We start from the raw sequence: 11,112 nt of genomic DNA on the forward strand, positions 1-11,112 counted from the left end.
GGGGGCTCAACCAAAAGGGCACATGGCGACCACCACACGGGCTGGCTACCATGCTGGCTATGCACCTTAGTATCAGACAATGACATGAAAGAAAAGGTGGAATGTACTAGAAAGGCGCACACCGGAGACACTAGGTAAGGTGCTCTTCCCCAAATGGCTCACACTACGGAAGAGAAATTTTGTAATTGAGGTCAAACCCCAGAGGGGGACCAAGGAATGCCAAAAGGAGGAGATGATTATGCAACAAAGCCGAATTGTAAAACCAACAGAGCCAGGAGGATAGAGGGGGGGGGGGGGGGGGAACATAAGCAAGGACTCCAAGAGAGGGAGAGGAGAGGGCGAGGGGAAAGGAGCAAGGAGGGGAAAGGAGGGGAAGGGAAAGGAAATGCAGCCCCAGGGAGAAAGAAGGCTGCAATGACTCGGGGCCCCGTGCTCGCCATGCACATATCCACAAAAGTTGTGGACCCCCTGAGTGGAGGACCAATCGTTTATGCAACCTCATCCGAATTACACTGCAGAATGCATCTCCATCCTCCTCGGCTCTGGTACAACAATGGAACAGTAACACATCTTACACTATCAGTGGCGACAGTCCATCGCTGTTTATTGTGGTAATGGTTCGGTAGGCATTGTCCATTTATTCACCTACCTTTGAGAAATGTGCAGAGACATGCTACATTGTAATGGAATGGTGTATGGTACGACGTCACTGGAGAGGGTTGTTATCAGACAAATCCAGGTTCTCTCTGAAAGTGATAACCGCATTTTGGTTTGTCACAGACGGGGCACTGCATCACCGACTGAATTCGCACGAGACACACAGCGGCATCTCGAGGCTGTACTGTGTGGAGTTGTATTGGGTACAATCACAAATCACAGTTGGCGCGTCTCCAGGGCACCGACCAGTGTGAACTACGTCAATGACATCCTGCAACCTGTAGCCACACCCTTTCTGGACAACAGCCCGAACCCTAACTTACAGCAATCCAATGCACGACCACATATTGCAGCACGAGCACGTGTCTTCTTTGTGTCACCGGATGTTAGCCTTTTGACCTGGCCCGCCATACCACCAGACTTGTCGCCAATCCAAAATGTGTGTAATATGGTTGAATTACCGATGCACCGCTGTGAACCAGTGCCGACTACCACAGATGAACTTTAGAACCAGGTGAATGCAGCCACGGGACGCAATTTGCGCTTCATACGTCTTATATAGTCGTTCAGGGTGTTCTGTTTTTTATGAACGTGAGTTTATAAAGGATTTACTAATTGAAACGTCAATTGTCTGCTTTAGTACAGGAGACCGTATTGTTTTATAATATTTCAGTGAAATACTGTCATCAGTCTGAGCTCAGGCTTACCCATCTTTTTTGATCTATTCTTACGATTGCTCCAAATCTTTGCTAAGGCAGTGTGATAAATTACAATTTTTATGTTAAGTGGTACGCTTTGACATATTTTTGCTAAAATCCCTCCCAATTTATGCCTTATCGATCTAGTACGTGCATGGAATCACGATTCAATCAAGCCGAACGAAGTGGGACAGCTACAAACACTCGTGTAATTTGCTGAGCAATAAATTAGTTACAGCCATTCACTCTGAATTCGTTACTATTCTCAGTTTTTTGCATTTGAAAAAAGCTTGCCGTGTTCGAAGATCCAAACTCATGCAAATCATGCGTGGTGCTATAGGCGCAATAGTACCGAGCTACTGGAGCGTTTTGCTTTCTACACGGCGTTTTAGGGAATACGACAGTGACCAGTTGTCCTGAACAAGGTAGTCTCTCCAATTTCCCAGTGAAATTAAAAGTCTTTCTGTTGCCGTTGATGAGTTTAACCGGCCAAGGGCGCTACAAACGACCGATATGGTCAGATTTGGTTGTACCAAACGCAGTTTCAGGTCGTGTCTAGGCTTGTCTTGTGTAACACTTATTATTTTAGGACCGGCCGACCGACCAAATCAGACCACCGGTAGCGCTATCGATTCAGACAGTTCGTTGTGCTTGAGCTTCCTAGTGTGAACATTGTGAGCGACAGTAACAGCGTCTTCATTACAGAGCGTGACGCGGTTGTGGATTTCTTTGAATTCCATGATAATCTCCCTTGTTTGAGGGACCAATCACCCAAGCAGCTATAAGAATGCACAGAATTTTTTTTGGAAATATGTGGTAAGTTTCTATGGGACCAAACTGCTGAGGTCATCAGTCCCTAGGCTTACACACTACTTAATCTAACTTACACCCAACCACACCCAACCACGAATCAAGTGCTCGACAAGTACCAGACAACAAGAGCAAGTCAGTAGCAGCCTACGCAACAATGAAGTGCAAAGCACTTCTGACAACGCTGTCAACGGGTCAAGTACGAGCCACAACCCAAATCGAGATCAAAGAGGAAGACCAATACCAAAACGAAGTCGTCCATGATTAGTCAGTAGTACGGTGGAGAGAGTAACGAATCCTATGTGACTAAGTATACGGCTTACCGAGCGGTCGAGGTGCGGTGGCATTTTTGACGACCACAAAGGACACTAATGGCCGGTGTATTCACGCGGCGAGACGATGACGCGCTCACAAGGCCAGAGCAGCCCTGCGGCGACACCGTCCTCTATCGTCCATGGGGGTCCATTTGCTCGGACGGACAGTCCGCTTCCGAGCAGCCCGATACCAGATTTTGTAACTTAGTACTATAGAGGTTCTGTCGAATAAGAATAAAATAACCATGCCACACTGAACGTATTGGTTTCTTACACTCTTTCCTCTGCGGTACGCCCAGTGTCTTCCAACTGCACAAACCCAGTTCACATGAGTTGGCATTATGGCCACATATTGATGGATGGATTGATGGGCTGACAGACTCGACACCTCAGAGGTGCTGCTATTAATGGCCTGTCTAAAGTGTGTTCAAGACTGGTTTCATGCAGGTCTCCACACTACTATAGCCCGAGCAAGCCTCTTCGTCTCTCCTGAACTTAAAGTCCCTTTCCGAACTTCTCCTTGGCTTCCTTGATTGTTTGTTCAGTGCACTGAATAACACCGGGAAGAATCTACAACCCTGCCTCGTTGCCTCGTTACCTTCTTAACTACTGCGTTCCTTTCATGGTGCCTCACAACTGCAGTCTGATTTCTGTACAAGTTCTATATAATCTTTCGCTCTTTGTGTTTTACCCCTGATATCTTCAGAGTTTCAAACAATGTATTCCAGTCAAAAATGTCAAAAGCTTTCTCGATATCTACAACAGCTATAAAAGTATATTTGCCTTTCTTCGTCTACCTTCTAAAATAAGTCTTAGGGTCAGTACTGCCTTTTGTGTTCTTATATTTCTTCGGAACCCATACTGATCTTCCCCTGGGTCGGCTTATACCAATTTTCCATTCTTCAGTAAGTAATTCGTCTATTTCGCAAGCATGACTTACTAAGCATATGCTTCGATGTCTTTCACACCTGTCAGCACCCGCCTTCTTTCGAATAGTAATTACTTCCTTGTTCACTTAAGTCTTCAAATCACAAATGTAAAACCAATTAACGCCTCTGATACAATGAATCATTCACTCGGTATCATGCACCAGAGGTACTTTTCGATCATACTGCAAAACTGCTATTTCGGTGCAAGCAAAACAGAAAAAAACCACGTTAAGATTGTGATTTGTTAAGCACTGACAAGAATATGGACATACAACTCGAGACAAAACCACCTCATAACTCTTAGGTGATACGCTTCTAATGTTTAAATCCAACGTGCCTACGTGTTATTTGTGCCCCAGTTAAAATTGTGTCGAACCGGTACAGGCTAGTGCTCTGCCGACCAATCCGACTAAGCGCACCTCAAAGCTTCAGCTTACTGTGGTGAAACCGAATAGCATTTTACAGGCCTTGTGAAGTTTGGACGAAAGAGGTCACCAGCTGTTGTGTTAAATCTCCGTGTCAGTACTGACGGGTAGGTAGGAAGAACACTATCAAACGTCCACCTTCGATGAACATTTTAAGAAGTCATCGACACGAACAATATTTCTCACCCTAAAAAAGGTTTTAAAAATCTTACTGTTTATCAACCGAAAGGCTACAAAAAAAATTGTTCCTTAGCGACTATAGTCAACGCTAATTACCTGGAGGTAAACATTCGAAGCTGAGTGAACAGCCGTGAGGAGAACCTAGGTGCAATTCCCGGAATTTGCAATAATTTTCCTTGATGGGAGTACTGAAATGGTGTTTACTTAACCTAGTAAGGCCACATGAGCAGTTACTTTAACGAGAAAGAGCGGGTCTAGCATCTGAAAAGCTGACAACGGTTGGCAGATATGTGCCAACTCCATTGCACTGCATAAAGCATTTAAATGTCATTCGAGTGAGGACACGGCAGTAGGCCTTTGGGCCCGATCGCGAAGTTTTTGCTTTGCTTTTTTGAATTTCTGTTCACCCGAAGTCTTACGGAATCAAATGGCAAGATACTTTTGAAAGTACGTACCTTTGTCAGTTGTAACCGGTAGCCACACAGGCGGTCCAAATATCCTGAGTGGAGACCACGTAGTCTTAGATTTACTGAGTATCTTCTCAAACGCCTCTACGAACACCAGAGCAGAACATACCTGAAACAAATACCTCTTAGTTACATGTAAAGTTTTTTTGTTCAATCACTACCGTAAAACTGTGTTTACAGTTTAATACCAAGTAGCAAAAGGAATTTTTTCGTGTTTTCTTTAAGCTCCATTCTTTGGGGATGCCCTAGATCTTCGCCAGCCTATGCCCGTTTCTCGTTACTTTTCAGATTGTGGTTTATCTTACGATTGTTTTCATGTAATCTTAACACAGGTGTCTGCCATACACTATGAAAGTTTAACACCCTTTTGAAGCTGCAGTCTTAAGTTTGCGAGACAGCTCTTCCAGAAGTTTCCTTGTGGGGTTGGCTCCGACAGCTGACTGGTTTCCTTTGAAACGGCAGATCCTTTCCGCCAAGTCATCTTACAGAGTGTCGGAAGAAATTCGTCAGCCACCATTTCTTTCTTGTTCCCTTCACGCATGATGCATGGAAATTATGGCATCTCGTACCATTTCGGATTTTCATGATTTTGCTGCCGTGATCGTTCCGTGGCGTGAATATTCGAGAGAATATGTTGCCCGACTTATTGGATAGTGCGTTCTTGGAATTTTAATGCTTAACCTTTCCATCACTCATATCATCTCACTTCCTGCCACTAGAATTGGATGGGCACTTTTACTGTTCTCTCGTTTTTTTAGACGAACCAGTGACGAAATCCGCTACTCTTATTGGATTCTTTTATCTGCTCTTCTAATCTTAGACGGTAAGGATCGTAAACTTACGAGATGTATCCAAAATTGTTTAAACAATTATTTTTGAGCTACCTGCATCGGCAATTATTTTCTAGGAGTGAGTCCAAGTGGAGTGGCTAAAGGATGGTTATCAGTACTACTGAGCAACACGCACATGAAACATAGCTTATAAGTTAAAACTAATCACAATAGGAGGTAAATTCTTGTGTTATGTGTAAACACGAATAAATTATAAATAGTGGCTATTTGCTTTTCAAATATTTACTACACATTTACAGCCTGTGTCGTTATAAGCCTGTGAATGAAATACGCGCACTGTGTGGAGAATATGGTTGGGAAATCCCCCCGTGAGTGCGTACAACCTGTGACGCAATATTTAATCTCACACTCTGGAGGGTGTGTGGTTAACATACTCTCCCCGTCCAAAGATGCCATCGTTTCCACCGGCGCATGAGTGACTATTGCAGCGTAATGGGCCACATATTAACGAAACCAGAATGCAAGATAAGAGGGATTTGGAAAGTGGACTAATCGGCCAAAGCAAAATTAGTAAAAGCGCTACAGAAGATGCAATTTCTTCACAAGATTTTTGTTAATTTTATGTTACTAATGCAATTCGACACCTTGTATGCTAAAACGGTAACGTGTGATGTTCTGTGCCATTGTCAAGTCTGCCTAGCAACAAAATGTGTGTAGTGAAAGGTCCATAGATCTCAGGAACTGGACAGCTGTACTTAATATCGAACTGTTATCACTTTGATCAAATGGCAAATAAACATGCTTTGAGATACGGTACGACAGCTAGATAACATTTGTTAAATCGTTTCCGTAGTGGCAACAGAGGCTACTTGCTGATCCATTATTTCGCTGTTGACTATGAGTATTCCAGATTGTGTGTCAGATTCATTGAAAATGTTTCCCGGCGCAAGGCCTCCTGCAGCAGGTGCAAACAATTATAGAATGATACCCGAAGGGTCTAAAGTCTACCGACAGAAAAATCGTAAACCGTTTATTTTGAAACAAGTAATGACTGGAACAATATTTTTCTGAAAGCTTACACCACATAGCAACTTATGATAATAGCAGTCTCAGTGCGTGTTCTACAGCGGCGCAAGAATTTTGCGTCTCAAATATGCCGTACTGCCATGCTACAGGCAGTTCGAAATGTAACAGTTCCGCAGCAATTTCTACTACGGATTCGTACACAAGACTTCATAGGAAAAAATTCATCACAGACGACTAACGTTTTGCTTGTTCAAGATCTCACCACTGAACATTTCTAGCGACTGAATCATTAAGCAAAAATAATCATTTTGGGATGCTGTAGCGACAGCATAAGTTTGAGCCTAAAGTTTGGGAGATGCTGATCTCAGGCTAGCATTGTTGCCTCGTAGACTGGAGGACATCTACGACGTGCCTGTGGCGTTTAAATGTACCACTGCTCACAACGTATCTCTCGGCTGACACGAATTCGGTGTTCTAGTTTTCTTTAGAAAACTTACATACCGTTCATAATAATCGTGAAAGCATTTCATTGTTCTCTGTTTGCCCTCTATCGGACTTTAAAAATGTACATGAGCTTCAACAGAATACATGAAACAATATGCAGACTTACAACAGGTACAGCTGGCAAAAGCAGTATCTGGACCATCTTCAGATTCTCATTCTTAAGTTACAAAATTAAATGCCCCGTGAATCACATTCTTGAATTCAGCATCATGTGCTGGAGCATTGTACCCCCTACTCTTAAATATTCCTGACAAGCGGCCGTGTACACTTCTCCCGCACATGATGCTGAATTCGAGAATGTGATTCACGGGGCATTTAATTTTGTAACTTAAGAATGTGAGTCTGAAGATGGTCCATATACTGCTTTTGCCAGATGTACCTGTTGTGAGTCTGCATATTGTTTCAGGTATTCTGTTGAAGCTGATGTACATATTTAAAGTACGATAGTGGGCAAACAGAGTGAAAGAATGAAATGCTTTCACGATCCTTATGAAAGGTATGTAAAGCTTCTAAAGGAAACTAACACTGAATTCGTGTTAGAGCCGAAAGATACGTTGTGAGCAGCCGTACATTTAAACGCCACATCTACGTCGAAGACGTCCTCCATTCTACGAGGCAACAATGCTGTATTGCCTAAAATTTCAGGTGACATTTATCGACACATTTTCCTTCATTCATTACTATGTCAAACTGGAGTGGAATGTGTTATCTCCAGTTCTTTAATCTGCTTTTATCACTCCAGTTCTTTAATCTGCTTTTATCATCGAAATGAGTGTTAGCTACGTCTTTTTTTCCTTAGCATGAATATTTGTTTAATGTTCGATGTGTGGTTTATAGATGGATGACTTGAGTAACGAGTGGTCGATGGCAACTAAGTATATGCGTATGATGATCGTAAAAAAGTTCAATACTTACTTCCGAAATTGTCAAAAGGCTAACGGTATTGGATTTCGTTTCTTATGAAGTTTCGTAATCACCAGAACTATTAGCTTCTCTTTGAGGAGAACTGTTTCCGTCACTGCCACTAGGACAACGATCTTAACACTTAATCGCGTTATCGTCTGAAAAGTATTATTCATGCACTATCGTATCCACCGTAACTTCAGATAAGCAGCCGGATATTCGTGTTGCTGAATATTCAGATCCATCAAAAACACTGCGAAATTATCCTATTCTACACTGTCTTCCGTTAGGTAACTTCGATGTGACGTTTACCACGTTCCAAACACTAATGGTTTCATTCATTTTAATGTATATGTACCACCCCCCCCCCACCCCCCCCCCCCTCCACACACACACACACACACACACACACACACACACACACACACACACACACACACACACACACACACACAATTCACGTCAACTGCTTGCCGAGATACTGTCCTGTTAACCCCCGCCCCCCCCCCCGCCCCCCTCTTCGACTGCAAGCACTGCTGTGAAGAAACAAACACAGTGACACGCTGTCGGTCGTAGACGTGGTTATCAATGAGATGGGTGTGTGCGCACATGTTTAAATACAATTTACTGTTACAGCCGCGACACGTCGCTTGTTCTTGGTACGTGTCCACACTCAGGAAAAATTCCAATTGACAGAAATAACCGTATTGCTTAGAATATGTACCAGGTGTCTATGTATACCATAGCTTTTCTCAGTGACACTAACCAATATGGCGAGCGTCTCATAATGGTACGAATTTTAGCTATCCAAGTCTTATCTCCCACGGGAACATGGCTGTCTGGGGAGGGTGGAGAGATGTTCGTGTTATTATCGCCATCAAACATACTAAAAAGTAGAAAATTTTATAGCACATGGGGAAAATAGGAGGATACTCATCATGAATGTCAGTGGAACTATGTAGCACGCAACGTTAAAAACAAAGTTGGCTTCGCCAAACGAAACTAAGGCATCGTCTTCCAGCTTAAATCTCGGGTTACGCAACAGATCACTCGTCACCACAGCTGCCCCTTCCCCTTTCACAAAAGTAGATTGTAACGTTAGTGGTTGAAGCAGAACGGTGGTGCAGTGACGTTTAGTATATCCCGACTAACCAACAAGAAAAGAGCATATAACCGTAACAATAAAGTAACGCCTGCTGTACTTAAGAAAACTTTAGTAAGTACCTAATTTTTCTTCGGTACACCATTCATCAGCGAGGCACTACAGGCAGTTCGGTGACGATGTCTTACTTCCAGTAATATATCTCCACCCACTAATTTTGAGGGAAAGTCGAACGACAGTTTTGTATACAATGAGAGTGCTTTGAATGTGGATAAATACAAAATTTGTGTCAAAATAATCCTACCCACTTAGTAGTCATAAATGATTAGTGATGAACTTTTACAATGTCACATTTATTTATAGGAAACGCTATGAAGTGATGAGAGATGGAGCGATCAGTTGCGAAGGAGCGTGAATAGCCACTTTGGTGGGAGTGTTGTGCGAAAACACGGTGGATCCGTGTAGCAAACAACAACAACCCAAGGCGCTAGTTCGGCTTTTTCCAAGAGCGTTGCGTAAGTGTTTGGAGTTCTTATTGAGTAGGCAAGATACGAGACCTACGAGGAATTCGAAGACGAGCTGTTAAGGTATTCACTAGTCGGTATAGCCCACGCTAAAATGTAACCGAGATCATCAATGGAAATCTATAGAAAGTCTGCATGCTTACAAAACCCTGTTGGGTAAATTTACGAACTGGTATTCAAGGTAGCCTCTGCAAAAATTTTGCAGTCTCTGTCTTGTGTAGATATGGGGGAACAAGAGGAAGTAAGCTGAATACCTAAATATATAGACACTTCTCCCTCGCTCGATTCGCGAGTGTAGGAGGAAAGCCTCTAATACTACCCCAAAGGAACGTGCAGGATGTACTGCACAGCGGCTTGCAGTAACAAAATTAGCTGGAAAATGGTTGCGTAGCACGAAATATATTTAAAGAAAGTTTTAAATACTGCCATATTTTCGTCTTTAACCTACATAAGGTACTTCACACACACATCTACACGGTTGCATTTAATCACTACTGCAAATGAAAGACGGTCTTCTTCGACAACTGCAATACTCACGAAGCAAACAACTGAATAGAAGAGTATATTATGCTGATGCCACGCACGTTGAAGGGTGACCGCATCCAAGGGCATGTTGTTTGTATGGCTCTCACAAAGCAACTGCCTGTGCCTTCCACAGCGGGACTGATGGCACGTGAGCTTGCTACTCTCAGCGCAAAGGCCCTATTACACTGTTAAGTATCTTTGATAAATTCTTTGACGCTGTACTGAAGATGATTTTATTGAACGCACGCGCCATTATTTTGGGACGTTACGATGTTAAAAAATAGTTTTCTGGTATAGTTTAATTGTAAATGTTATATCTATGTATCCTATGATAAATTTTGTGTTATAACCGGTTTCTAACGACGGATTTTAGTAACCCTTCACAGAATAGTATTCTATCCTTCCGAGAACTATTCGAAATTGAATGTCAATAAAATATTTCACTGTCACAAGGAGTCCATAGATTGCGTATTCGTTCTCATCTCTGAGGTGTCTTAGGCGCCCCACATTTCTTCTAAAAGCACATAGATTATTATTACCATTCTATTGTAGTCTACTTTCTGTTGAGACTATTTGAATAGAGCAGCTATTGTGAGAATGTCCTTATTTCTGTTCTGAAATAGTAACTATCATTTTAATGTCAGGCGTGTCATTAACTTGTAGCTTGCACTGCACAGTCAATTGCGTCAGTTGAACTACAATTTTCATTGGATTCGAAGTTTATCTTAGTCGAAGCTGTAAGTTAGTTAAGAGCCTTTTTGGTGTTGGCGAACGAACCATCATTGATAATTCGCCACGGAAGCACTAATTTGAAACCGTTAATCGAACCCACTAAGTGTTGCTTAAGAGCATTCTGAAATACAAAGCTCGATTACTATTCCGTGAACTGTTTTATATTCGTTAGATAACGTAACTTAACACCAAGCTGGCTCAGCGAATGGCTATTTCATGCGCCAATGGATAATATTTCGGAGCTAAACTAAACTTATGTTTGTTCACACATCAGATAAAATTATTAGATAACTTGCTCTTTAAGTATACTGCTTGTTCTGATGCGAACTGACTTTTTCCTTTCCTCTACTCTCTTTGCCGTATCAAAAAAAGTAGTATCACAGGATGTAATAGATTGTAATGTGTTGCGAGGCTATTGTCAATACCTGAAGCTGCTTAAAGAGTAGTAAAGATTAAATATTCTAGAGGATAATTCCACTAGAAATTAACTTAAAAAATGACCTCATGTTTTCTCCTCTAAAAATG

General features: G+C 42.3%; 1 protein-coding gene across 3 annotated transcripts in view; it reads right to left on the minus strand.

The window, feature by feature from the left end:
• LOC126299127 (uncharacterized) overlaps positions 1-10,033 on the minus strand; it is a 73,873-nt gene extending 63,840 nt beyond the window's left edge. For 2 of the 3 annotated variants that reach the window (XM_049990873.1, XM_049990872.1), the window contains exons 1-2: positions 9,868-10,033; positions 4,469-4,589 (exon numbers count right to left, since the gene is read on the minus strand). In XM_049990873.1, the coding sequence (XP_049846830.1) occupies positions 4,469-4,589; positions 9,868-9,942 (196 nt within the window). In that variant the 5' untranslated portion in view covers positions 9,943-10,033. The remainder of the gene's footprint in view (positions 1-4,468; positions 4,590-9,867) is intronic. The other variant, XM_049990874.1, reaches the window with a different exon arrangement.
• Between the last annotated feature and the right edge of the window lie 1,079 nt (positions 10,034-11,112).

The sequence above is a fragment of the Schistocerca gregaria genome, chromosome X, assembly GCF_023897955.1.
Source record: "Schistocerca gregaria isolate iqSchGreg1 chromosome X, iqSchGreg1.2, whole genome shotgun sequence".
NCBI classification, from domain to species: domain Eukaryota; kingdom Metazoa; phylum Arthropoda; class Insecta; order Orthoptera; family Acrididae; genus Schistocerca; species Schistocerca gregaria.